Source organism: Pongo pygmaeus, chromosome 20, assembly GCF_028885625.2.
Source record: "Pongo pygmaeus isolate AG05252 chromosome 20, NHGRI_mPonPyg2-v2.0_pri, whole genome shotgun sequence".
Taxonomy (NCBI): Eukaryota; Metazoa; Chordata; class Mammalia; order Primates; family Hominidae; genus Pongo; species Pongo pygmaeus.
In genome coordinates this window covers 59,325,329-59,353,146 of record NC_072393.2, presented here as the reverse complement: position 1 = coordinate 59,353,146, position 27,818 = coordinate 59,325,329, and the positions used below count along the sequence as shown (strand labels likewise).

Sequence of the window (27,818 nt, the reverse complement as noted above, 5' to 3'; positions counted from 1 at the left end):
GATCTCTGACAGCATCCAGGGGTTCACATGGAGAAAGCAGAATATGCTGAGGTCTGAGATTTGATGGATGGTGATGTTGGAAATCTTTTTATGTGCCCATTTATCTCCGTATATCTGCTTCAGTGAAATGTCTCTTCATAGTTCTATCCATTTTCTAATTTGATTATTTTGCTTTTTTTTTGTTGTTTTTAAGTTGTTCTAGAATTCTTTATACATTCCACATACCAGTTTTATGTCAGATATATGGTAGGCAAATATTTTCTATTATTCAGTACTGTATTAGTCCATTTTCACACTGCCATAAAGACACAACCTGAGACTGGGTAATTTATAAACAAAAGAGGTTTAATTGATTCACAGTTCCGCATGGCTAGGGAGGCCTCCGGAAACTTACAATCATGGAGGAAGGCAAAGGGGAAGCAAGGCACGTCTCGCATGCAGCAGGAGAGAGAGCGATCAAAGGAGGAACTATCGCAGATTTTTAAACCATGAGATCTCCTGAGAGCTCACTATCATGAGAACGGCATGGGGAAAACCACCCCCATGATCCAGTCACCTCCCACCAGGTCCCTCCCTCAACACCTGAGGTTTATACTTGAAGATGAGATTTGATGGGGACACTGAGCCAAACCATATCAAATACCTTTTCTTTCATTGTCTTAAGGTCTTTCACAGACCAAAAGTTTTTAATTTGGTAAATACCAGTTGTTTTTTTTTTTCTTTAATGAATCATGCTTTTGCTGCTATGGCTAAGAATTTTTGAACAAGCTCTTGATTCTTACGATTTTATTGTGAGTAATTTTTTCTTTCAGTCTCCTACAGGATACCATTTTATGATGTGATATTTTACATTTAGGCTGTGGTCAGTGTTGAGCTAATGTCTGTAAGGTTGTGAAGTTTGAGTAGAGATGACTTCTTTTCTGCTGTGGATATTAAGTTAGCCCCTCACCAGTTTTTAAAAATTCTTCTTTCATTCAATTCCCTTGGTAACTTTGTCAAAAATCAGTTGGAAGTACCTGTAGAGGCTATTTTTTGCACTCTCTTATTGTATTGCATCGATCCATATGTCTTTTATTGCCCCAAAACCACACAATTTTTATTACCTTTCCTATATTGGTAGTCTTGAAATCCAGTGGAGTGATTCCAGACACTTTATTTTTGTTTTTTGGTAACTTTTATGGATCCAATCACTGCTAGTTGTGGATCCCTGACCGAAATCCCAGTTCCCGGACTGCTAAGCTGCAGGAGACTCCCTAGCAGGATCGGGTCCAACCCGCAGGCAAAATAGTTTTAACATAAACCGTTTTCAACTTGGTAAGTGGAAAACATTTTGGTTTCCAACATAAGTGGCCCACACAACTCTGATTTTTTTACCTTAAAACGGCGCAGGCCCCGCCCACTCCAGCCATTCCTCCAGGCTGCCCCGGCTCTTCTCTCCGCGCATGCGCAGTTTCCTACAGTCCCGGAAACGGACCGTGTTGGGTGAAGGTGACGGCGTCGAGCGTGAGTGTCCCTCTGTGTAGATTAAACCTGCGCTCCCTGTTTCCCATTTCCACAGCCGATGTCCAGGGTCGATACGGGCCTTAAAATCCCCGCACACTCCACCCCAGGTGAATACAGGCCTCGCAGTGTGGGTCCGGAGTCGCTTCCCTTTGGGTTGAAGTCGCTTTGAGGCTGCTCCCTGTCCCCGGCCTTTTGCTTCTTTCTCCAGCTTAAAACCTTTTCCTGACCCCTCCTCCAGCCCCGGGCGTTTTAAAGTGTTCACCCCAGAGGTGGATTCCCGTCCTGGGCGCATCCCCTCGCCCTCGTCGGCTCCTGGAGCGCAGCGCCGCAGCTGCAGCCGCAGTCCCCTGGAGCCCGCGTCCTCTGCCTGATCCTGGGATCCTGCAGACCCCACCCCTGTCCGAAGGCGCTGTCGCCCCCCACCTCCCTCCTCCTCGTGCCAGGACCTGCTGCTCCCCAGGCCTCCCCTGAGCCCGCGTTGGGGAGGTGCTCAGGGCCTGTCCTGTGACACCCGGTGTTCTTGCCTGTCCCCCTCCACCCCCTGGAAAATGCGCTCCTCCAGGATGCAGGCGTCTTACCCTAAACCCTCCTGTGAATGTGTGGGCCAAAGAGATCGGGAGACAGAGGGACAGAGAGAGCAGTAGAAAACCAGACAGAGGAAAGAATGAGGGAAACCAATAAACAGATGGCAAAGTAGAGGATGGTGAGAGATTTTCAAAGAGACAGTAAGAGTGAAAGAAGAAGCCGAGAAAGTAGCAGGGAGAGAAGAGTAACTAGACACATTTCGAGAAAAAGCACAGTATCCAGAGAGATGAAGGACAGCCAGGTAGGGAGAGAGGCAGCAAAGGGGGAGGCTCCTCAGACAGAGACTGGGGGAGAGCAGAAGGGATTTGGAGCCAGGGCAGGCAGAGCAGTGTGGTACTGGGACAGCGAGAGGGGGCAGCCGATGACAAGGAGAAGCAGAGGGAGAACCACAGCACGGGGAGGCCTGGGATCTGGGGGTGCCAAAGAGTGGGGACAACGGTGTGTAACAGGGAAGAGGGAATTTAACAGGGAGTGCTGAAATGGGGAAGAAAGAGCCAGAAATACGTGGAGATTGGGACAATGAAAAGATCAGGAAGAAAGAGGAATTAAATAAACAGCAAGAATGGAAAGAACAGGTGGAAGACAAAGAATAGAGGGAAGAAGGGGAGAAACAGCAGGAGAGGAGAGGGGCTCAAAATGAGCAGAATCCTAGGAAGAAAATAAAGGGGAAGCAAAGAGCTAGAGAAAGAAGGTGAGAATGAGAGCGATGTATGGAATGAGGGAGGGAAACACCGTAATGAGGAAAGAGGGGGACCCCGGGTCCAGGTGAGTTGTGAATTGACTGGATGTGATGACTACGTTTTGACCTGTTGATTTCTGTCTTTGTAAGTTTAAAATACACAGATGATGAGAATTGCAAAACCCCTGTCTATTAAGGCTGGTGCATTTTATAATTATGGCATCAGAAGTTAGCTTCCACTTGCAATCCATGTTAAGGCAGAGGGAAGTGACTTGACTCATTAATCCCACAGGTCACCCTCTTCCCCTTCCCTGGCATTGGGGCAGGGGGAGGGGAAGGGGGAGTGGGAGAGTAAAGCTGGGCAGAAAGTGAAAGACTCTGTCACTACATAGTGTCTCTCTAAAGCAGGGGTGTCCAATCTTTTGGCTTCCCTGGGCCACATTGCAAGAAGAATTGTCTTGGGCCACACATAAAGTACACTAACACTAACAATAGCTGATGAGCTAAAAAAAAAAAAAGTTGCAAAAAATCTCAAAATGTTTTAAGAAAGTTTAGGAATTTGTGTTGGGCTGCATTCAAAGCCTTCCTGGGCTGTGGATTGGACAACCTTGCTCTAAAGGAACATTAAAAGTGTTGAGGCCGGGCATGGTGGCTCATGCCTGTAATCCCAGCACTTTGGGAGGCCGAGGTGGGTGAATCACGAGGTCAGTAGTTCAAGACCAGCCTGGCAAAGATAGTGAAACCCCATCTGTACTAAAAATACAAAAATTAGCCAGGTGCGGTGACACGGGTCTGTAATCCCAGCTACTCAGGAGGCTGAGGCAAAGAATTGTGTAAACCCGAGAGGCGGAGGTTGCAGTGAGCCAAGTGCCGAGATCCGGTGACAGAGCAAGACTGCGTCTCAAAAAAACAAAGAACAAACAAAAAAAGTGTTGTTGCTTTTTGTAATTGATTTGCTTTTTTTCTTAGTAATTGCCTTTCATCTCATTTATAGTTCATTTTGAAACTTGAGATAGATCTTCATTAATTCAGTCTCTATTTTTCTGTATATAATTATTTCCAAAGTGATCTTTGGTGGCATCCTATAATCAGCTCATGTCATTTTCTAAATATAATGTGTTTTCAATTTTTTTTAGCTCTAAAATTCATCAGATTTCTTAACAATTTCAAAATCTTTCCCTTTGAAATTAATTGTGTCCAGTTTTGATAGAGGTCTGCATGCTTTCTGCTCTTTATCATATAATAGAAGCATTATTTGTTGACTAGTAGGTAATTTTAGATTGTTTCAATGTGTACCTGATAAAGATGTCAATGATGTTTTTACCTTAACATCGAAACCTAGTTTAACTAGTCTATTATTCAATTTTCTTCTTTTGTGTAATTTGTTAAAATAGCTGTGAGCTGCATTTGGAACCAATGTGATAAAACCTTGAAGAAGTTTCTTTTGCTCAGATATGTGAAAGAAGGTCTGGGAATTTTCTTTTTTTTTTTTTTTTTTTTTTTTTGGTGAGCTGGAGTCTTGCTCTTTCACCCAGGCTGGAGTACAGTGACGCAATCTTGGCTCACTGCAACCTCCACCTCCCGGGTTCAAGTGATTCTCCTGCCTCAGCCTCCTGAGTAGCTGGGATTACAGGAACATGCCGCCACACCCGGCTAATTTTTGTATTTTTTGATAGAGACGAGCCTTCATCTTGTTGGCCAGGCTGGCCTCAAGTAATCTCCCCTCCTTCGGCCTCAAAGTGCTGGGATTACAGGCATGAGCCAACGTGCCTGGCCAGTCCTGGAATTTTCTAAGGGAGATGTGATAAAGACAAACATAGTCCATTGGCCCTTCCAGGTCATGACATCATAATTCAGCCACATCTCCTCCTTCTCACTCAACTCAGACCTCTCAGGATAACTTGGTGAAATGACTCCCTCTCTCAGCCTCAGTGAGCCCGCCTGTAACATAGAGATAAGGGACTAGACCACAAAACCTCAATGTGAGCAACACTGACTCCTGAAATTTAGGGCAAAATTGGGTGTGCATTTTGTTTGGCAGTTGTATGTGGGGGGACTAGCCAGTTGTAATTAAAATTTTTATTTGGATTTCTTCCTCTAAAAAAGAAAACAAAAAATAGCACAAGAATGTGAAGCAGGCACTCAGACACAGAGACCATCTTCGGGGTCTTTCTCTGTATGAGGATATCACAGCTAACTCTAAAGCATGTCATGTCAGTCCCTGGCAGGGAACCCTCCGCCGGCTTCCCGTGTTCCCCAGGACAAAAGCCCCACTCCTCACTGTGGTTCCACAGCCCTGTGTCCAGGGCCCCTGCCAGTGTCCAGCCTCCTCCTGGGAGCTTGCCCTCATCTCCTGACTCCTTCTGCCCCAGTCACATTTGCTCTTCTCTTTTCCCAAATGTCAAAACCCTTCCTGTCACGGGCTTTGTCCCTGCTTTCACCCTGTGTCCCTAAATGATCATGACCCTGTCCCTTTTTCCTCCTTCGGGTCTAGGCTGAGAGCTGTCTCCTGTGCCCTCCCACCCCCATCTGAAGTTCTCTCTGCCCGTCACTCTCTATCACATTATTCAGGTTTCACTGTCTCCGCATTTATCACCACATCGGACACTCTTCTGCGTGGATTATTTTGAGTGGTTTGTGTCTCCCTCCGTTGGAGGACACAGTCTCCATCTTGGCCACGGGACGACTGTAGCACCTGCTCTGGGGTTATAGTTCAGATGCTGGGGCTGGGGTCAGGCTGAGGAGTCCTCAGGGAAGACCAAAAGGATAGGGCGGATAGTGAGGATGGTCTCATATTCTGGAAATTTCATCCGTAATTGGTGTAAACTTCCTGTGGCTATTTATTCCAGTCTATATAAGAGCAGAAGGCCTCACTGAGGCCTGAAAAGCCCCGCAGACCCTGTGTCTTCAGCCAGTGCTGAGGCGTCCCCACCGCCTTACTCCAGCTCCCGGGTCCTCCACGCTCTGCACATCAGCAGGGCCCAGTGGCCATCCTGGGCAGGGGCTTTGCCTTCCAGCAGGTGATGTGCTCACAGTCAGGGGTCCTGGATTCCCTTCAGGAAGGGTGGCGAGAAGTTCAGAAGCTAAATGGGCCACGAAGGAGGCACTCCCTAAACAGCGGGGGAATTTTGCAGGGGACTGTGAATAGAGAGACAAGGGGACAATGGCAGCCTCCCTCATGAGATCTGGGGCCTCTCTTTTTCTCGGACATCCTCCGTCAGCTCAGTCCGGCCAATCTTCACCTGCCTTTAAACTGGACTCCATGGTGTCCCCGAATTGCTGGCAATTCCTTCCAGCATGGCCAACTTCTAGAATCTAGACTTGAGGCCCACTGTCCAGATAGCAGTTTGTGTCCATTCCTGCTTTTGTCCAGAGGCCCTTTTGCCTTTCAGTCTAGTGTGCTCTTCATGCATGGAAGAGAAGTAGAAAAATGAGGGAAAGTGAAGAAGCATTCTTGGAGGTGTCACATAGGGGCATGGAAGCAAGGTGGGCTTCTAGATGAGCCGGGTGAATGATGTGTACACCTGTCCCATGCATGGTTGTGGGATCAAGGAGTGAGTGGAATTGTAAAGGAATGTCTCAGGTCTGGCTGTAGCACATGGACGTGGGTTTATGGGTGGTTATGGGACTGCATGGAATAGTTTGGAAAGCCCTATTATCTTTTTCTTTTTCTTTTTCTTTTCTTTTTTTTTTTTGAGACGGAGTCTCACTCTGTTGCCAGGCTGGAGTGCAGTGGTGCGATCCTGGACCCCTGCAACCTCCACCTCCTAGGTTCAAGCGATTCTCGTGCCTCAGCCTCCCGAGTAGCTGGGGCTACAGGCACCTGCCACCACACCCAGCTAATTTTTGTATTTTTAGTAAAGACGGGGTTTCGCCATGTTGGCCGGGATGGTCTCGATCTCCTGACCTCGTGATCTGCCTGCCTCAGCCTCCTAAAGTGCTGGGATTACAGGTGGGAGCCACCGCGCCTGGCCGATCAGGAAGCTTTCAGATGCGTTTTGAAAGACAGAAATACCAGTTTGGAGTGTTTTCTTGGAAGATATTAGGGTCTCACTGGGGCACGTGCATCGTTAGAGACATCTCTGTTTTATTGGTAGGCTTTGGTGGTACTCTTGTGTGGGGTGGAGTCACCATGAGTGGAAAGAAATACGTTGTTGTGGGTCAGTGCGACCCTAAGATATTTATGTGTATTATTTCATTGTTACTGGGACTTGCGAAATTTTGTAGCAGGGCTTCTATAAACCCTGTGTCCTCAGGCAGTGCCTGACCTTTATGGACTATCTGGGGAGTGCAAGACCCCATGGGAGTTAGTGTGTCAGTCCAGAAGGGCAACAGGGGTCCTCAGAAACAGGCGCAGATGGCTTTCATTAGGGAGGGTTTGTTGTGGGGGCGTCTATGGGTGCAAATCAAGAGGGAGTGGTTATCAGGGCCCCAGAGTAAGGGAAAGATTTCTCCAAGAATCAGAGTGAAACACAGCACACTAACCTGCAGCCCAAAGGCTTCCACTGGCACTGTCCTTGGGAAGATAAAGCTGCCACATTCTTGCTGCCAGGCCAGTGGCCTCTCCCTGTTTAATCCAAGATAACAGAGTCACAGAGTCACAGGGCAGCTGGGGAGCTGAGGGGCAAGGTCCTTGACACCCGCTGTGGAACACGGATCTTTCTCCAGTGCAGAGGGGCCACGGGGCCCTGGGAAGGGAGTTGGAGGATTACAGCCCTGGTCATGGCAGGGAGACGCAGGAACTGGAGGAAGGAAGAGCTGTGTTCATCCCCACAGGGTGCCCCTCTGCTCAGGAATTTGTGCAATAGAATGGGGTGAGCTAATGAGGTCACATTTAGGGAAAGGAGTCTTTCTGTCCACCCAACACACATCTCATCCTATGCACACACTTCTCCCTTTCCCCATTGTCTTCTCTAAGACGGGAATCTAATGCTTCTCTAAGACGGGAATCTAATGCTTCCCCAGGCGGGTGATTGAGGGAGAGGAGGGGTTGGTCTGTTTGTGTCTCTCCTTTCTCCCCTCCCTCAAGTCTTCTGCCTGCCTTTCTGCTGCTCTGTTCAGACTCACTTCCTGCAGTTCTGCGGTCAGTTTGCCCCACGCAAGACCCAAGGATATGGGTCTGTGAATAATACTCAAGCCAACATCATTGCCAAGTGAGAAATCTTAGACCCCAGGACCTTTTTTCCATGGAGGGGCCTGGGCACAGAGACAAACTCTTCTTTTTGCAGAGTTTGGGGTCTTTTATTGGCCAGGTGGGTCTGCTGAGCCTCAGACAGCGACCCCATAGTCAGCCAAATGTGTTTCTGGGTGGACTTGCGCTTGCCCTTCCACAGGTGGGCAAGCAGAGTGGTCTCCATGAAGGGCCCTTGGCTCTGCCCCTCAGCTGGTCCTGCTCAGCTCCCCACTCACTCTCGGTGAAGACAATCCTGAGGTCAAACAGGACCCCTGCACACATCAGTCCCTCAAAGTGAACACCGTACTGGAGGGTGCACTAGTTTCACCCTGTATCATTCTGCTCATTTATTCAACAAATACTCCGTTATATGCCAGGCTCTTTTTTTTGTCTACACCAGGAATAAAAATGGTAAAACAAAAGAATATGTGCCTCTGTCATATCCAGTTTATTTTATTTTATTTTATTTTTTGAGATGAAGTCTCACTCTGTTGCCCAGGCTGGAGTGCAGTGGTGTGATCTTAGCTCACTGCAAACTCCGCCTCCCGGGTTCAAGCAATTCTCCTGCCCCAGCCTCCCGAGTAGCTGGGACTACAGGCACGCACCACCATGCCCGGCTAATTTTTGTATTTTTAGTAGAGATGGGGTTTTACCATGTTGATCAGGCTGACCTCAAACTCCTGACCTCGTGATCTGCCCATCTCGGCCTCCCAAAGTCCTGGGATTACAGGTGTGAGTCACCGCACCTGGCCCCAGTTTATTTTTAAAATGATAGTGATATGGCAGGCGTGGTTGCTCACGCCTGTAATCCCAGCACTTTCAGAGGCTGAGACAGGACACTCACTTGAGCCCAGTTTGAGACCAGCCTAGGTAACATGGTGAGACCTTGTCTCTATAAAAAATTTAAAAATCAGCCAGATGTGGTGGCTCGTGCCTGTTGTAGTCCCAGCTACTCGAGAGGCTGACGTGGGAGGATTGCTTCAGCCCAGGAGGTTGAGGCTGCAATGAGCCAGGATTGCATCACTGCACTCTAGCCTGGCCGACAGAGCAAGATCCTGTTTTTTTTTTAAAAAAAAAAAAAAAAAAAAAAGGCAAGGCATGGTGGCTCACGCTTGTAATCCCATCACTTTGGGAGGCTGAGGCGGGCAGATCATGAGGTCAGGAGATCGAGACCATCCTGGCCAACATGGTGAAATCCCGTCTCTACTAAAAATACAGAAATTAGCTGGGCATGGTGGCATGTGCCTGTATTCCCAGCTACGCGGGAGGCTGAGGCAGGAGAATCACTTGAACCGGGGAGGCGAAGGTTGCAGTGAGCCGAGATCACGCCACTGCACTCCAGCCTGGTGACAGAGTGAGACTCTGTCTCAAAAAAAAAAAAAAAAAAAACATTGGATATAAACAGACCCTTTCAGTTACTAGATGATTTGCAAGTCAAGTGCACTAAATCATTTGTTTCTCCCAGACATCCCCACATCCAACTCTGTTACTCCGCTTCTGTCCCTGTGTAGCTGATCACAGCCTGGAGAAAACATACAACCAGATTTCCTGGTGTCATTTAATTCCTGCCCTGCACCTCTTCCTTTCTCCTATTTTTCTGTTCTGCACCTTGTCTCTGGAGCTTTTCTTTCTTCTTTTTACTCATTTAAAGGCCTTGGTTTTTTTCACTGTTGAGCCCCTGGAAGCAAGGAAGAGATCTTTTCCAACTTACCCACCCACCCGTCTCAGGGCTTGGGATCCCTGCTCAGCAGTGACTGGGAATGGTCTGTTCCTACTCCTGGCTGCTAGTAACCCTCCAATTGTGTACCACATGCCAGCCCCACTCATAGCCTCAGAATGTGCAATTGTTAGGATATGATTTGTTTTGCCCCACCAACTCTCATGCTGAAATGTGATTTCCAAAGTTGGAGGTAGGGTCTGGTGAGTGTCATGGGAGCAGATCTCTTGGGAATGGCTTGATGTCATTCTCTAGGGAGTGAGTTCTGACTCTTAGTTCCCCTGAGAGCTGGTTGTCAAAAAGCCTGACCTCTCTCTCTCTCTCTCTCTCGCCTCCTCTGTCGCCATTTCATCTGCCCTGCTTGCGCTCCTTCACCCTCCATCCTGAACGGAAGCTTCCTGAGGCCCTCATCATAGGCAGATGCTGGCACCGTGTTTTGTACAGCCTGCAGAACCATGAGCCAAATAAACCTCTTTTTTTTTTTTTTTTTTTTTTTGAGACAGAGTTTTGCTCTTGTTGCCCAGGCTGTAGCAGTGGCGCGATCTCGGCTCACCGAAACCTCTGCCCTCCGGGTTCAAGCGATTCTCCTGCCTCAGCCTACCGAGTAGCTGGGATTACCAGTGCCTACCACCATGCCCGGCTAATTTTTTGGTATTTTTAGTAGAGATGGGGTTTCACCACGTTGGTCAGGCGGGTCTCGAACTCCTGACCTCGGGTGATCCACCTTCCTCGGCCTCCCAAAGTGCTGGGATTACAGGTGTGAGCCGCCACGCCTAGCCTTCTCCTCAACTTTCTGCCAGGACATCTAACAGGTATCTCCACTTTCAGGTGTCCAAAAGTGACTTCCTGACTCCCTAGATGCATTCCCCTGCAGTCCTGCACATCTCAGATGAGGGGGACCATATATTTCCTGGGACTTTCAAATATATAAGATATTACATTGTAAGTGGGTTAATTTATAAAGAAAATATTATATGTTTAATTAAAATGGGTGAGGAAATACATCATTTCCAAAATTCTTTTGAGGTGTGGGAGAAAAATGTTTGAAAGCATCTGCCCTGCCTTGTCTGCCCTCCCAGGACCTCTCTGACCTCATCTCCTGCCTGTGTCCTCCTCCCTCCCTCTGCTCCAGCCACGTAGGCATCTTTCCTGTTCCTGGGCCGAGGTTGCTCCTGCCTCAAGGCCTTCACGTGGGCTGTCCCTCTGCTGGAACTCGCTGGCCCCTCAGCTGCAGGTGCAAACACCCCTCCTTCCCCAGGTCCCTGTTGTGATATCACCTTCTCAGCGGGGACTTCTGTGACCCACCTCCCATTTAACACTCCAGCTACACCCTCACCCCTTCCTCTGGTCCATATTACTGCTCTGCATGCTTCTCTCGATTCTTTCTGCTTCCACTGTCTGGATCCTGATGACACCAAGGTCCCAAGGGGAGAATAGAGTCAGAAGGTGGGGGCTATGCTGGGCTGACCGTGTTTGAGTAGAGCTCACCCCTGGCTTCGTATAAAGTGCTGAGGTACTTTGCAGATATACCTCTTGTGCCCCCATCCCTGTCCCAGAGATTCCCATTCACATAGGTTGGGACCCGCCCTCGATAATACAGTGCCCAACATGATTCTAATCTATATCCAGCCTGAACACCAAGGCTCTGTGTCCTCTACTTCTGAGGGCTGGGCCCAGCCTGGGATCCACAGAGAGGGAAAGGGGGCTGTGCTCTGCATGGGGTTTGATCAGGGCTGGGTCTGCTCCCCACTGCTGCAGCGTGTGTGTGAGCTTCTTCAGGAGGGGAGGGGGTTCTGAAGAAAGGGGTCAGAAGGCTCATGTATTGGTTTTCCTGTAGGAGTTTCTTGTCCCTGGGGCCACCCTGGTGTAGTGGGCGGCAGAGGACCGTCTTTGCACAGGGTGAGCTCCTCCCTGCGTATGTGTGTGCTTGTCACACAAGAGGGGGTGTGTTATTTTTAAGCAATAAACAGCACTTGTTGTTATTATTCAGCATTGACTTCTAAAGACTCTTGGCACATGAGGAAGAAACCCAGAAGAGGAGAGCAAAGGAGTCAGGAATGGCTCTTACTCAGGTAAAGAAAGATTCTGTGTGGATCCTTCTGTCTCCCTCCTTTCAGAAAGGCGGGAGACAATGCATTGGAGCTGCAAATCTTCTCTGAGTCTGAAGCATCCTGCCTGACGCGTTTGCTCACATTGACCCATGCCTTCCCTCAGTCCCTCTCATCTCTACTGAGATTCCGTTTCACCCTGACCCTGTGACATGAACTTCTGAAGAGTCCACTGGGCATGGTCCTGGGAAGGGCTCACACCCAGACATGGATGGAGATGGGGTGAGGGTCCCGTGATGTCAGTGCTGTTGGGCAGCAGGGATTGTTCAGGGGCCACATTTGGATGTACTGTCAGCTCTCCGTAGCCCAGGAATAGAGAAGTTGTCCATGGAAGTCACGTTTTTTGTTGTTGTTGTTGTTTGTTTGTTTGTTTGTTTTTGAGATGGAGTTTCGCTCTTGTTGCCCAGGCTGGAGTGCAATGGTGCAATCTCGGCTCACTGAATCCTCTGCCTCCCGGGTTCAAGTGATTCTCCTGCCTCAGTGTCCCGAGTAGCTGGGATTACAGGCATGCACCACCACAACCGGCTAATTTTGTATTTTTAATAGAGACGGGGGTTTCTCTATGTTGGTCAGGCTGGTCTCGAACTACCGACCTCAGGTGATCCACCCGCCTCGGCCTACCAAAGTGCTGAGATTATAGGCATGAGACACCGCGCCTGGCCTAAAGTCACTTATTAGTGTAGACAAATACCTGGTAAATCCTGGAAAAGGCAGCCAATAAGGGGATATATTTTGTGCCTGATTTTGTAATCCAGATAAAACTAGTATATCAGTATGTCTCTGACTCCAGACTGTTAATGACTTGGAATGGAATGTAAAGTTGAGATACAGACATCAGTACTAGAGGGCGTTTTATTCCTTTATTGACTTTGAAACATAAAGTCAATGTAAAAGTGTAACTGTAAGGCCGAGCACGGTGGCTCAGGCCTCTAATCCCAGCACTTTGGAGGCCGAGGTGAGCGGATCATTGTAGGTCAGGAGTTTGAGACCAGCAAACATGGTGAAACCCCGTCTTTACTAAAATACAAAAATTAGCCAGGCATGATGGCGCATGCCTGTAATCCCACCTACTCAGGAGGCTGAGGTAGGAGAATCACTTGAACCCGGGAGGCAGAGTTTACAGTGAGTGGAGATCGCACCACTGCACTGCACTCCAGCCTGGGTGCCAGGGCGAGACTCTGTCTCAACAACAACAACGACAAAAATAAAGTATAATTGTAGGACTTTTTTTTTTTTTTTTTTTTTTTTTTGAGGCGGAGTCTCAGTCTGTCGCCCAGGCTGGAGTGCAGTGGCACGATCTCGGCTCACTGCAACCTCTACCTCCCAGGTTTAAGTGATTCCTCTGCCTCAGCCTCCCAGGTAGCTGAGACTACAGGCGGCTGCCACTATGCCTGGCTAATTTTTGTAGAGATGGGGTTTCACTATGTTGGCCAGGCTGGTCTTGAACTCCTGACCGTATGATTCACCTGCCTCAGTCTCCCAAAGTGCTGGGATTACGGGTGTGAGCCACCGTGCCCGGCCAGCTGTAGGACCTGTTTTTTTTTTTTTTTGAGTCTTGCTCTGTCGCCCAGGCTGGAGTGCAGTGGCGTGATCTCAGCTTACTGCAACCTCCGCCTTCCAGGTTCAAGCAATTCTCCTGCCTCAGCCTCCTGACTAGCTGAGATTACAGGCGCCCGCCACCACGCCTGGCTAATTTTTGTATTTTTAGTAGAGACGGGGTTTCACCATGTAGGTCAGGCTGGTCTCCAACTCCTCACCTCGTGATCCGTCCACCTCGGCCTCCCAAAGTGCTGGGATTAGAGGCGTGAGCCACCGTGCCCCGCTAAGTTTTTAAACCATTCTTTAAACCATTTTAAAGAGGTATGCACCTCTTGCATACCACAGAGGTGGTGCTATTCCTGCAGGGTCTCTTAGGCATCAGATGTTTTAGGTAAAAATGGTAACAGTTTTGCTCAGACATCAGAGCAGAACTCCTTTTTCATTAAAGAGGATATATCCATATTCTTATTATATCTAGTGTTATTAAGTATTATGCTGCTTTTATTTTAAACATCACATGATGTATATATTTGTTTTATGGTGAAACTCTCAATAGAGATACATTGAGGTGCTTAGATATAGAGCATCCCTTTTCCTGTCAAGCCTTACACCCTCACACAGGTCTCAGTGGTGAGTCACTATTTCCAGTTCTGTGAGAAGCGACAGCTCAAGCCCTGTTGAAATGTGTTTAATCATTGTGAGATTTTAGAAGAAAATTGTCAATAAATGTTTTGTTAGGGTATTTTATCGTGCAAGTTTTGAATATTTACGCGTTTTCATATTAAGGAACAAGGATAGCTTGCTCCTTTTTCAAGTTGATACATAATATTGGTTCATATTTAAGGGGCAGATGTGATATTTTGTTACATGTGTCATAAAATGTGTAATAATAAAGTAATGGTATTTGAGGTGTCTATTACCTTGAGTATTTATCATTTTTATGTGTTGGGAATATAGCAAAATAATCAATTTGCTAGTATTTTGATGAGGATTTTTACATCTATGTTCATGAGGGATTTTGGCCTATAGTTTTCTTTTTTTTTTCTTTTCTGGTTTTGGTATCAGGAATGCTGGCTTCATAGAATGAGTTAAGGAGAATTCCCTCCGTTTCAATTTTGTAAAATAGTTTGAAGAGAATCAGTCTTAGTTTTTCTTTGAAAGTTTGATAGAATTCGGCAGTGAAGCCATTTGGTCCCAGACTTTTCTTTGTTCAGAGACTTTTTATTCCTGATTAAATTTCATTATTGGTCTGTTAAGGTTTTCTGAATCTTCCTGATTCAGTCTTGGTGCTTGGTGTCCAGCATTTTATCCATTTCCGCTAGATTTTCTAGTTTGTTAGTGTGTGGTTATTTATAATAGTCTCTGATGATCTTTTGTATTTCTGTGTTATCAGTTATAATGTATCCATTTTATTTCTGATTTTGTTTATTGGGTCTTCTCTCTTCTTGATTCATCTAGCTAGTAGTTTATAGATTATGTTATCTTTTTTAAAAATAACCAACATTTCGTTTTGTTGATCCTTTGTGTTTTTGTAGTATTTATTTTGTTTAGTTCTGCTCTGATCTTTGTTTTTTTTTCTTTCTACTAATTTTGGGTTTGATTTGTTCTTGCTATCTTAGTTCCTTGAGGTGCATTGTTAGACTATTTGAATTTTTTTTTTTTTTTTTTTTTTTGAGACGGACTCTTGCTCTGTCACCCAGGCTGGAGTGCAGTGGCGCAATCTTGGCTCACTGCAACCTCCACGTCCCTGGGTCAAGCGATTCTCCCATCTCAGCCTCCAGGGTAGCTGGGCTTACAGGCACATACCTGGCTAATTTTTGTATTTTTTTTTCTTTTTAGACGAAGTCTCCCTCTGTCGCCCAGGCTGGAGTGCAGTGGCTCAATCTTGGCTCACTGCAAGCTCCGCCTCCCAGGTTCACGCCATTCTCCTGCCTCAGCCTTTGGAGTAGCTGGGACTACAGGCACCCACCACCACACCCAGCTAATTTTTTTGTATTTTTTTAGTAGAAGCGAGGTTTCACCATGTTAGCCAGGATGGTCTTGATCTCCTGACCTCATGATCCACCCGCCTTGGCCTCCTAAAGTGCTGGGACTACAGGCGTGAGCCACTGCGCCCGGCCTAATTTTTGTATTTTTAGTAGAGACGGGGTTTTACCATCTTAGCCAGGGTGGTCTTGAACTCCTGACCTCAGGTGATCCGCCCACCTTGGCCTCCCAAAGTGCTAGGATTACAGGAGTGAGCCACCGTGCCTGGCTTATTTGAAATTTTTCTACTTTTTTCAAGTAGGTGTTTATTACTGTAAACTTCCTTCTTAGCATTGCTTTTGTTGTATTCCATAGGTTTTGACATATTGTGTTTCCATTTTTACTTGTTTCAAGATTTATTTTTTAATTTCCCCCTTAATTTCTTCCTAGACCCAGTGGTCATTTAGGAGCATGTTGTCTAATTTCCATGTATTTGTACAGTTTTCAAAGTTTCTCATGGTATTGATTTCTAATTTTATTCCATTGTTGTTCTAAGAATATACTTATTAAGATTTTGATATTTTAAAAATGTGTTGAGACTTGTTTTGTGTTCTAATATATAGCCTGTCTTGGAGAATGTTCTGTGCGCTGATGCAAAGAATGTGTATTCTGTACTTGTTGGATGAAATGTTCTGCAAATATCTCTTAGGTCTGTTTAATCTAAAGTGCAGTTTAAATTCAGTGTTTCTTTGTTAATTTTCTGTCTAAATCCGCTGTCTAATGCTGAAATCCCTAACTATTATTATTTTTGGAGTGTATCTCTCCCTTTAAATCTAATAATATTTACCTTATATGTCTGGATGCTCCAGTGTTGGGTGCATATATGTTTAGAATTGTTATATTCCTCTTACTGAATTGATCTCTTTATTACTATATAATGACCTTTTTCATCTCTTTTACTGTTTTTAACTTAAAGTTCATTTTGTTAGATTGAAGTAGAGGTACTTCTGCTTGCTTTTGGTTTCGTTTGCATATAATATCTTTTTTCATATTTTCACTTTGAGTCTATTTGTGTCTTTACAGTTGACATGAGTTTCTTAAAGGTAGCATATAGTTGGGTTATATACGCTTGTATCAATCTAGCCAGTCTGTATCTTTTATGTGGAAAGTTTAATCCATTTACATAAAGTTCATTATTGATATGTGAGGGCTTATTACTGTCACTTTATTAATTGATTTCTGGTTGTTTGGTATGTTTGCTCCTTTCTTTCTCTAATTGTTTTTCATTGTGGTTTGGTGGTTTTCTATAATGGTAACATTTACATTTGACTCCTTTCCTTACTTGCATGTTCACTCTAACAGTGGGTTTTATAGTATTGTGTGTTTTCATGATGGCCAATATTGTCCTTTTGCTTCTAGATGTAGGGATCCCTTACGCATTTCTTGTAGGGCCAGTCTAGTGGTGAAGAATTCCCTCAGGCTTTGCTTCTCTGGGAAAGACTATTTCTCCTTTTCATGAAGGATAATTTTGCTGAGTATAGTATCCTTGGCTGGCAGGGTTTTTTTTTCTTTCAGCACATTTAATGTATCATACCATTCTCTGTTGGCCTGTAAGGTTTCTATTGAGAAATTTCCTGTTTTATGGAGCACCCTTTATAAGTAACCAGATGCTTTTCTCTTGCTGTTTTTTTTAGAATTCTCTTTCTTTTTCTTTTTTTTTTTTTTCGAGACGGAGTTTCGCTCTTGTTGCCCAGGCTGAAGTGCAATGGCGTGATCTCGGCTCACCGCAACCTCCACCTCCCAGATTCAAGCAATTCTCCTGCCTCAGCCTCCCGAGTAGCTGGGATAACAGGCATGTACCACCATGCTCAGCTAATTTTGTATTTTTAGTAGAGATGGGTTTTCTCCATGTTGGTCAGACTGGTCCCAACCTCCCAACCTCAGGTGATCTGCCCGCCTTGGCCTCCCAAAGTGTTGGGATTACAGGCATGAGCCACCACGCCCAGCCGAATTCTCTTTCTTTTTCTTTGACTTTTGACAGTTTGACTATAATGTGCCAAGGAGAAGACATTTTTGGATTGTATCTCTTTGAGAATCTATGAACTTCCTGTATCTAGATATCTAAACCTTTTACTATACTTAGGAAGTTTTTGGTTATTATTTTGTTAAATAGGTTTCTATCCTTTTGATTTTCTCTCCACCTTCTGGGACATCAAAAATTCAAATATTTGGTCACCTTATGGTGCCTGCCCCATATGTCACATAGGCTGTGTTCATTCTTTTTTATTTTTTTCTTTATTTTTGTCTGACTCATTTATTTCAAAAGACGTGTCTTCAAGTTCTGAAATTTTTTCTTCTGCTTGATCCCTAGTTCATTGTTGAAGTTTTCAAATGTACTTTGTACACACATGCCTATAGTCCAGCTACTTGGAAAGCTAAGGTTGGAGGGTCACTTGAACCTGGGAGATTGAGTCTGCAGTGAGCCATGATCATGCCACTGCACTTCAGCCTGGGCAGCAGAGCGAGACCTTGTCTCAAACAAAAAAGAAAGAAAGAGAAAAAAAAAACCACAATTAGGGGGAGATATGTACTCAAAAATACCTTAGTGTGGATTTATCGAACACACACTTCAATTAAATCTATACTTAAATTCTCTTTTATTCTTATTTTGTGTGAAGATGGTAACTCCCTTCATAACCCCTTGGTGAAATGTGTTTATTATTTTACGGACAGTTGACATTCAGGGACGTGGCCATCGAATTCTCTCAAGACGAGTGGAAATGCCTGAACTCTACACAGAGGACTTTATACAGGGATGTGATGTTGGAGAACTACAGGAACCTGGTCTCCCTGGGTGAGGATAATTTTCTTCCAGAAGTCAAAATCTGCCCTTGGTATCTTTCCATTTTCCCTTGTGTGCTTCTTGGGAGCCCCTGCATTGCCTGACTGAGTTTGAGGCCTTGTTGACTCTGAAATGAAAAGCTCCATAATGTGGACACTGGAGTTTAACCATCCCCTTTTTCCAGATGTTCTGACCCCTTCATGATACAACAGTGGTGGTTCCAGAGCTGAAGTATCCATGAAAGCTTATGGTAGACTTCTGAAATACTCACTTCTTGTTTTCTACCCCTGTGCTTTGGTTCAGTAGTTCTTGGAAGGGAGCCAGATATTTGCATATTCCAGTCTTCCCTAAGCATTCGGAGTAGGCATTCAGTGAAACAATTTGTGAAATATTTTCCTAGATCCATCTGTGATAGCCTGTCTTCTTATCCAAGCAAAGGGCTGAGATTCTTGAAAAGCCACAGCACATCATGTTCCATTCATTTTATAAGCAGGAAATTCTCTTCCTGACCAGTGTATTATCCCATGTGGGAGCACAGGAAAGAGCCCTGGACCATAGAAAGCCAAGTACAAATAGCAAGAAAACTAAAAGGGTGGGAATGGATCAAAGGTGTGAAAACAGGTAAGACCTCAGATGGGGGGAGAGGAAGCCACACCATTACATTGTGTTTGGAAACTCTCAGCAAGTGGGAGAGTTCTGTAGGAAAACAAATGTTTATATCCTGTGAGCTCTTAGAGGAAATTTTAAACTTCCCCTACTTCTACCTCTGCTCTTGAGACGTGTCATAGTTGATCCTTTTGCTGTCCAGTGGGGCCTGCAGCTCAAACAGAGACAAATGGCAGTGCTCATCATGATGGACAACATTGCCCTCTGACTTCTGTGAACTCTCTGGCTCCTTCACTCTGAGGGGTCCGGGAGGGGCTGCATCACAAGGGTCAACTTCTCCCTTGGTCTCTCCTGGTCTTTTGTTGTCGTTGTTCTTTTTTTTTGAGATGGAGTTTCGCTCTTATTGCCCAAGCTGGAATGCAATGGTGCAATCTCGGCTCACTGCAACCTCCGCCTCCCGGATTCAAATGATTCTCCTGCCTCAGCCTCCCGAGTAGCTGGAATTACAGGTATGCGCCACCACGCCTGGCTAATTTTGTATTTTTAGTAGAGATGGAGTTTCACCATGTTGGTCAGGCTGGTCTCAAACTCCCAACCTCAGGTGATCTGCCTGTCTCGGCCTCCCAGAGTGCTGGGATTACAGGCTTGAGCTGCCGCACCCGGCCGGTCTCTCCTGTTCTTGATGCCACCTGATGCTCAGTTCGCTTTCCATATAGATCAGAGGGGAGGCCTCCACAGTCCTGATGCCTGGAGCTATCCATGCTCCACCCCATTTCCGATGCTTGGAAGACCTGCCCACGAGATGGGAAACACTGGCTGCTCCTCCTTTGCATCTGAGGCCCCGGGAGCTGCAAGGAGCTGTCTCAAGCCCTTTCTACCTGTTGTGGTCCCTCAGCCATTTCTTCTGTTCTGCTTTTGCCACAGTTCATGGGGGTGTGGACCAGGGGAGGGGGTTGGATCTTCTGAGATTGTTACTCAGCAGAACTGTAAGAACAGTTAACAGGTCTTCACTGGGATCCCCCATCCTACACAGGGAGTATGTCTTAGTCTTTCAGGCTCTTAGCTTAGGATCCATCTGTAGGCAGAGCAGACAATCCCATCTCAAGATCTTTCAAAATCTAGCTTCATATGTTGTATTTTTCTCTCTTTTCCATTGGTCTCATTGCTATATGAATGTAGAAAAACCTTGGCTCTTCCTGATTTTGTTTTCTCTTAAGTCTGCATGATTTTTTCTCTGAAAACCAACTTTTGACTGGGTGCGGTGGCTCACGTCTATAATTCCAGCACTCTGGGAGGCCGAGGTGGGCGGATCACCTGAGGTCAGGAGTTCAAGACCAACATGGTGAAACCCCGTCTCTACTAAAAATACGAAAGTTAGCCAGGTGTGGTGGCATGCACCTGTAATCCCAGCTACTCAGGAGGCCGAGGCAGGAGAATCACATGACCCCAGGAGGCAGAGGTTGCAGTGAGCTGAGATGGCACCACTGCACTACAGCCTGGGTAACAGAGTGAGACTCCGTTTCAAAAAAAAACAAACCCAGCTTTTGATATACACACTCCTGGGGTCTGTCATTTCTCTGTATTTCTGCTATGATAACCAACCTATAGGTTATGCATACCTTCTCCTGGAGTCTCTTATGGAGGGTGTTTATATGATAACAGAAAATTTATGAGGGAAAACTCTTTAATATAATTGAATAGCATCCTGCTACATGTAGAGATGCCCCTTAAAGCGTTGAGCAAAATCGTCAGCATGGCTCAGGATGTAAGATACAAAATATCAGGCGAGCCTGACTGACAAGTGTTTCCAGCTGTCCTAGTTTTGAGGAGCCTCACAAAAGTGTACCTGAAGGACACTGTGATGGCACTGGACACATAAACTAATGATCATCTCCCCTAAGCCGACAGTTGGTGTGGGAGTTTCTCCTAGCGATGACATTGTTCAAGTTCACAGCGTCATATGTGTGAGGCTCTTGACTAAACTATTGTTCACGCCACATTTGTTCATTTTCCATCCTGTGTGCACCATTGTTCATTCTCATCAACAAACCTTTGTTCAGCCTGGATTCAATTTGTTGTAGATTCAAACCTACAACAAATACAGTGTTGACACATCACAACTTGCGGAGGGAGCTTGTGAAGCTGAATGATGCCTTGGTGTTTTTTTGTTTGTTCTTTTTTTGCTTTACACCGCTGTCATGCCTCGGTTTTTAAAGTCCAGTGTCATTTGTTTAAGCCACTGCTAGTTTCATCTTGTACATTTACATGTGGTATAAATGAACATCTTTTTCATTTAGTCGTAAATTCTGTATTTTTTATGATACCTTTTTTTTTTTTTTTTTTTTTTGATGGAGTTTCGCTCTTGTCGCCCAGGCTGGAATACAATGGCACGATCTCAGCTCACTGCAACCTCTGCCTCCCAGGTTCAAGCGATGCTCCTGCCTCAGCCTCCTGAGTAGCTGGGATTACAGGCATGCACCACCACACCTGGCTAATTTTGTATTTTTAGTAGAGACAGAGTTTCTCCTTGTTGGTCAGGCTGGTTTTGAACTCTCGACCTCATGTGATCCACCCACCTTGGCCTCCCAAAGTGCTGGGATTACAGGCGTGAGCCACCACGCCTGGCCCCAAGGTCAGAATTGTAACTGTCCTAGTGGAATTATATCCCACAGATGTGCATGCAGATTTTCCTCCGACATGCCCATTACTCCCTCCCTGTGCTCTTGCCCTTCCTCTCTCCTATCCTCACATGATACCTTGATCTGCATGGAATATACTGTTGCTTTTTAGCATATTGATTTTGTATTCCTGAAAACCCCAATTGCCACAGGACTTCCTCACCCTCCACACTACTCTCACTATGCAAGACAAAATGCTACTCAACCGCTTTATAAGTCAGGATCTGCCTAAATCAGTATGTGTAGGAAGTGATGACTCAGATACCATTATCCATGAGAGCTGACTGACTAGATGCATTGGTGGTGTAGTGGTGAGCATAGCTGTCTTCCATGAGAGCTGACTGAATAACACTATTATCAACACAGCCCAGCTCTTGTATTTCCTTTTCTTCATATGCTCCTTGCCTGGGTGCATTCTTGCTGTGACTGATAGTTTTCCACACTGCTCATGTCCACCCAGGTTTTCCACACTGCCTGGGTGGACATGTGCTTAAAAACATGTCTGATGGCCCGGCGCAGTTGCTCACGCCTGTAATCCGAGTACTTTTGGAGGCTGAGGTGGACGGATCACTTGAGGTCAGGAGTTCGAAAGCAGCCTGGCCAACATGGTTAAACCCCTTCTCTACTAAAAATACAAAAAAATTAGCTGGGCATGGTGGCAGGTGCCTGTAATCTCAGCTACTCAGGAGGCTGTGACAAGACAATTGCTTGAACCTGGGAGGCGGAGGTTGCAGTGAGCCAAGATCACACCACTGCACTCCAGCCTGGGCAACAGAGCAAGACTGTGTCTCAAAAAAACAAACAAACAAACAAAAAAAATGTCTGAGCCTGCTGGCCCAGGATTTAGTCCTGTTTTTCTCTCTTATTTTGGGTGAAAATTTAGGTTAGATACATGAATACCGTGGACCTAATGTGTTTATTTGAAAAATAATAACAATTTACTTGAAAGTTTTTAAAACAAGGTGGTGGTGTGTGATTACTTGGAATACTGCATGTCTTACAGTGAAGTCCCAAAGTTTCTTTGTTTAATAAGATTGATCAGCCTTCTGTGATGATTGTGATGAGATTGTCCTTTTTCTGTCTTATATAACTCATCGTGCCATAAGAAATATCATAGGCGGGCCGGGCGCAGTGGCTCACGCCTGTAATCCCAGCACTTTGGGAGGCTGTGGTGGGCAGATCACCTGAGGTCAGAAGTTCGAGACCAGCCTGGCCAACATATTGAAAACCCGTCTCTACTAAAAATACAAAAATTAGCCAGGCATGGTGGTGGGCACCTGTAATTCCAGCTACTTGGGAAACTGAGGCAGGAGAATCGCTTGAACCCAGGAGGCAAAGGTTGCAGTTAGCCAAGATTGCGCCATTGTACTCCAGCCTGGGTGACAAGAGCAAAACTCCATCTCAAAAAAAAAAGAAAGAAATATCATAAGCTAGGAGAACTAAACCACAGAAATTTGTATTTCCCAGACCTGGAAGCTGGGCAGTCAAAATTAAGGAGCCAGGTGAATCAGTTCCTGGTACAGGCCTGCTGACTGTCCCACATGATGCAAAGGGCAAGAGAAAACAAGCTCTTATGTCTTGTCCTGTAAGGGCAGTAATCCTATTTTTGACTAGTCCAACCTCATGACCTAATTATATCCCAAATGCCCCATCTGCAACAACATCACACTGGGGGATAGGACCTTAGCATATGAATTTTGGCCAACATATTCAGACCATAGAGACTGCATTATATTTTGTTTGTTTTTATTTTCAATTCGTTCTAAACATTGTGTTCTCTGATTTCAGTTAATAAATTTTCCAAGTACAAACTCTTATGTATATTGTGTGGCTGATGAACTAGGTCGTGAAAGGGCAATGCATATGTAGGGAATTGCATTATTGACTGGCTGTTTGTTACATAAGTGCAGGTGTGAAGTCATAATTGTCATTTCTGACTTTGTTCTTCAATTCTTCTTTATAATGCTATGTATTTACCTGACCTCATGCATCAAATGTCAGAGATCTTAACATATATTCCAGTTCACAGGTTGTGTGCTGGTTCTGAAATAGTTCTTGCATTTTTCTTAGGAGAGAATCATTTACAGGCTATAACTTTGTACAAGTGTAGTTACTAGTTTTTGTTTTGCTGGTTTTATCATGGGTTACTACAGTGTTTTATTAATTAATTGTTATGATTTACAGATGATGGGTTTTTAGTAAGTTTCATGCAATATAACTGACGTGCATCACTCATTAATGTCAAAAATGCCTGGTCTAGGTGGGTACAGATATTTTCATAACAGGTATTCAGAAAAATTAGCTATTTTTAACAGCGTTTTATTATTTTTTGTCTCATTTTCTCAGTGCTATTACTGTTTTGCAATTCAGAATTATCATTTATGTACCTTATTCATTCCATAAGTTTGTTGCAGCTTAGTTACCATTATGATATATCGTGTAGTACTTTTTTCATTTATATGGGCACAGTAAATATGCTGTAGCTAGGTAAAATGTAATATTTATTTCAGTAATGAGATGGCCACGTATTTTCTGCCAATTGGTGTGTACTTTGCTGTCAAGGTGAAAAAAATACTCCTTTCAGGGCTAACATAGGTTTGTACAATGTGTTTTGGTCATAGGATGTTTGAATCTGTCCTTCCCTAGAATTTATTTGAATGCCATGTAATCACCCTTTTTTTTTTACTAAAGAATGTGATTCCTTTGTGTTCGTAAAAATTAAAGATCATGATTGGGAAGTTTTATAACTCTGTTGTATATAAATGTTGCTTTTTGTGTAATTCTGTTATTCAGTATGAAATATTTATATACTGTCTCTAATTAATTGGAAACCTGTGGTTTTTTATTTCTTATAGATCTCTCTTGTAACTGTGTAATCAAGGAATTAGCACCACAACAGGAAAGTAACACAGGAAAAGTATTCCAAACAGTGACATTGGAACAACATGAAAAACATGACATTGAAGAGTTTTGCTTCAGGGAAATCAAGAAAAAAATACATGACTTTGACTGTCAGTGGAGAGATGATGAAAGAAATTGCAACAAAGTGACTATGGCACCAAAAGAAAATCTTACTTGTAGAAGAGACCAACACGATAGAAGAGGTATAGAAAACAAGTCTATTAAAAATCAGCTTGGATTAAGCTTTCTATCACATCCCCCTGAACTGCAGCAGTTTCAAGCTGAAGGGAAAATTTATGAATGTAACCATGTTGAGATGTCTGTCAACCATGGTTCCTCAGTTTCACCACCCCAAATAATTTCTTCTACCGTCAAAACCCATATTTCTAATAAATATGGGACTGATTTCATCTGTTCTTCATTACTCACACAAGAACAGAAATTATGCATTAGGGAAAAACCTTACAGATATATTCATTGCGACAAAGCCTTGAATCATGGCTCACACATGACTGTACATCAGGTAAGTCATTCTGGAGAGAAACGATATAAATGTGATCTATGTGGCAAGGTCTTTAGTCAAAAATCAAACCTCACGCGCCATTGGAGAGTTCATACTGGAGAGAAACCATACAAATGTAATGAATGTGACAAAGGTTTCAGTCGCAACTCATGCCTTGCACTACATCGGAGAGTTCATACTGGAGAGAAGCCTTACAAATGTTATGAATGTGACAAGGTCTTCAGTCGAAATTCATGCCTTGCACTACATCAGAAAATTCATATTGGAGAGAAACCTTACAAGTGTAATGAGTGTGGCAAAGCCTTTAGTGTGAGGTCAACACTCACCAACCATCAGGTAATTCATAGTGGCAAGAAACCTTACAAATGCAATGAATGTGGTAAGGTGTTCAGTCAGACTTCAAGCCTTGCAACTCATCAGAGAATTCACACTGGGGAGAAACCATACAAGTGTAATGAATGTGGTAAAGTCTTCAGTCAGACTTCAAGCCTTGCAAGGCATTGGAGAATTCATACTGGAGAGAAACCTTACAAATGCAATGAATGTGGTAAGGTTTTCAGTTACAATTCACACCTTGCAAGTCATCGGAGAGTTCATACTGGAGAGAAACCTTACAAGTGTAAGGAGTGTGGCAAAGCCTTTAGTGTGCATTCAAACTTAACAACCCATCAGGTCATCCATACTGGAGAGAAACCTTACAAATGCAATGAGTGCGGCAAAGCCTTCAGTGTGCATTCAAGCCTAACTACCCATCAGGTCATCCATACTGGAGAAAAACCTTACAAATGTAATGAGTGTGGCAAATCCTTTAGTGTGCGCCCAAACCTCACTAGACATCAGATAATCCATACTGGAAAGAAACCTTACAAATGTACTGATTGTGGGAAGTCCTTTAGTGTGCGCCCAAACCTCTTCAGACATCAAATTATCCATACTAAGGAGAAACCTTGTAAAAGAAATTAATATGGCAAGGTCTTCAAAGTTTAAATCTTGTGAGTCATCAAAGAATTTATACCAGAGAGAAACCATACAAGTATAATAAATGTGGCAAGGTTTTCAGTCACAATTCACTCCTACACAGCATCAGAGAATTTCATTCTTGAGAGGATCCTTACGAGAACAGCAAACCCATCATCATGAGTTCACGCATTCATTGACATCAGAGTCCATGCTAAAGAGAAATCATATACACCTAAGTGTGTGGCAGAGGCTTCATTTAGGTCTCACAACTCACTAGACATCAAAATGTGTACACATCTTTGTATATTTTGTGCATGTTGAAGCTATTAACCAAGGAACAAAACTGTAACACATCCAAGGATTTATGTCAGGAATAATTCAGTCTAGTTGTGCTGATAAACTTTTCATATTACACATTGTAGAACAACTGCAAGCCCAAATGTGTTAAAACTCACACAACATGATGTATATTAAAGGTTGCAGGATGTTTGAAGTCACTGGTTGTCTCAGATTTTAAAATATTTTATTTATTTATTTTAGGTGTCTTGCAAGGCTACTACTTTATACTTTAGGATTTATGACTTTCAACCGAAACCTTGAAATCTGTCGATAGGCCTCCTTACCTGCCTTTCATGGCAATGTCTGGGAAAGAATCAGTAAGATGGAAGGGCTCACTGCATTAGATGAGGATCATTTCTATTCAGATTCTTTGAAGAATAAGGACTCTGCCTTGGCAAATTACCAAGCATGGGGGCAGGCAGAGAATAATGCAAAACGATGATGTTCATCATCATCCTTATTGTGTTCAGGATGTTCTCCTGACAGATGGCACTTTGGGTTATAGGAAAGAGATGACCTACAAACTGACCATGAAACAGAGCAGACCACGACCGGGCGCGGTGGCTCACACCCGTAATCCCAGCACTTTGGGTGGCTGAGGTGGGTGGATCATGAGGTCAGGAGTTCAAGACCAGCCTGGCCAAGATGGTGAAATCCCGTCTCTACTAAAAATACAAAAATTAGCTGGGCGTAGTGGTGGGCGCCTGTAATCCCAGCTACTTGAGAGACTGAGGCAGGAGAATCGCTTGAACCCAGGAGGCGGAGGTTGCAGTGAGCCGAGATTGCACCACTGCACTCCAGCCTAGGTGACTGAGAGAGACTTCTGTCTCAAAAAAAATCAGAGCAGACCAAGACCTTAGACACTGGGATTTGTGGGAGGAGCGTAATGGGTTATTAGTGACTGATTACATGGTGGAAATAATTCAGGGGGAGACGGTGGCCACCTTCTGCATGGAATGGCCATGGCTGTTACATAGCCAAGATTGAAACCACAATAGAAACCACAACCTCAGATGGACCAAAATAGCATGTTATTGATTAGGATTCACATTTACTGCTGGTATTACATTTGGCTACTGTTTTATTCAGAATGTATCATAGATCTCATGTGCTAATTAATAAAATCTGATTTTTGCATAACTATGAATGCATCATGTTCTCTCTGCCAACATTGTTTTATCCCACCTCAGTGTTACTTTGTAACAGACAATAACAACACACCATTAGACTCTTAAGGCTGAAAGATAAAACCATTTTTTTTTTCTTGGAATTAAATAGAGTGTTGGGAACATACACTTACAGAGTGCACTTGAGTTGTTCTCCCCATACCCTCCCTCAGGATACTTATGTGAATATAGTGACAATCCCAAGAAAGTTATTTTACGCCATGAAAGCTGTGTCACTCTTTTTTTTAATTTTTATTTTTCGAGACGGAGTCTTGCTCTGTCGCCCAGGCTGGAGTGCAGTGGCACAATAGCTCACTGCAGCCTCCGCCTCCCAGGTTCAAGCGATTCTCCTGCCTCAGCCTCCCGAGTAGCTGGAATTACAGGCACCCGCCACCACGTCCGGCTAATTTGTGTATTTTTAGTAGAGACAGCGTTTCACCATGTTGGCCAGGCTGGTCTCAAACTCCTTACCTCAGGTTATCTGCCTGCCTTAGCCTCTCAAAGTGCTGGGATTATCGGCGTGAGCCACCGTGC

The 27,818-nt window shown here is 44.6% G+C and overlaps 1 protein-coding gene across 16 annotated transcripts; it reads left to right on the top strand.

Annotated features, from left to right (window-relative positions):
• The first annotated feature begins 1,440 nt into the window (after positions 1-1,440).
• Positions 1,441-27,261, top strand: ZNF415 (zinc finger protein 415). Of its 16 annotated transcripts, none has more exons than XM_054462078.2 (5): positions 1,453-1,503; positions 11,648-11,729; positions 16,964-17,121; positions 18,003-18,123; positions 24,251-27,261. In XM_054462078.2, the coding sequence occupies exons 4-5, from the start codon at positions 18,090-18,092 to the stop codon at positions 25,780-25,782; spliced, it is 1,566 nt and encodes a 521-aa protein (XP_054318053.1). In that variant the 5' UTR covers positions 1,453-1,503; positions 11,648-11,729; positions 16,964-17,121; positions 18,003-18,089; the 3' UTR covers positions 25,783-27,261. The 16 variants fall into 16 exon arrangements, with proteins under 16 accessions (XP_054318051.1, XP_054318057.1, XP_054318053.1 ...); XM_063657974.1 differs by having other exon boundaries at positions 1,483-1,503; positions 16,999-17,121; XM_063657975.1 differs by lacking the exon at positions 1,453-1,503 and adding an exon at positions 1,593-1,610 and having other exon boundaries at positions 16,999-17,121.
• The last annotated feature ends 557 nt before the right edge of the window (positions 27,262-27,818 follow it).

Excerpts from the sequence above, each read along its gene's own strand:
- ZNF415 (XM_054462074.1), top strand. Across the intron at positions 18,124-24,250 it reads CAGGAACCTGGTCTCCCTGG|ATCTCTCTTGTAACTGTGTA; the intron begins GTGAGGATAATT and ends TATTTCTTATAG.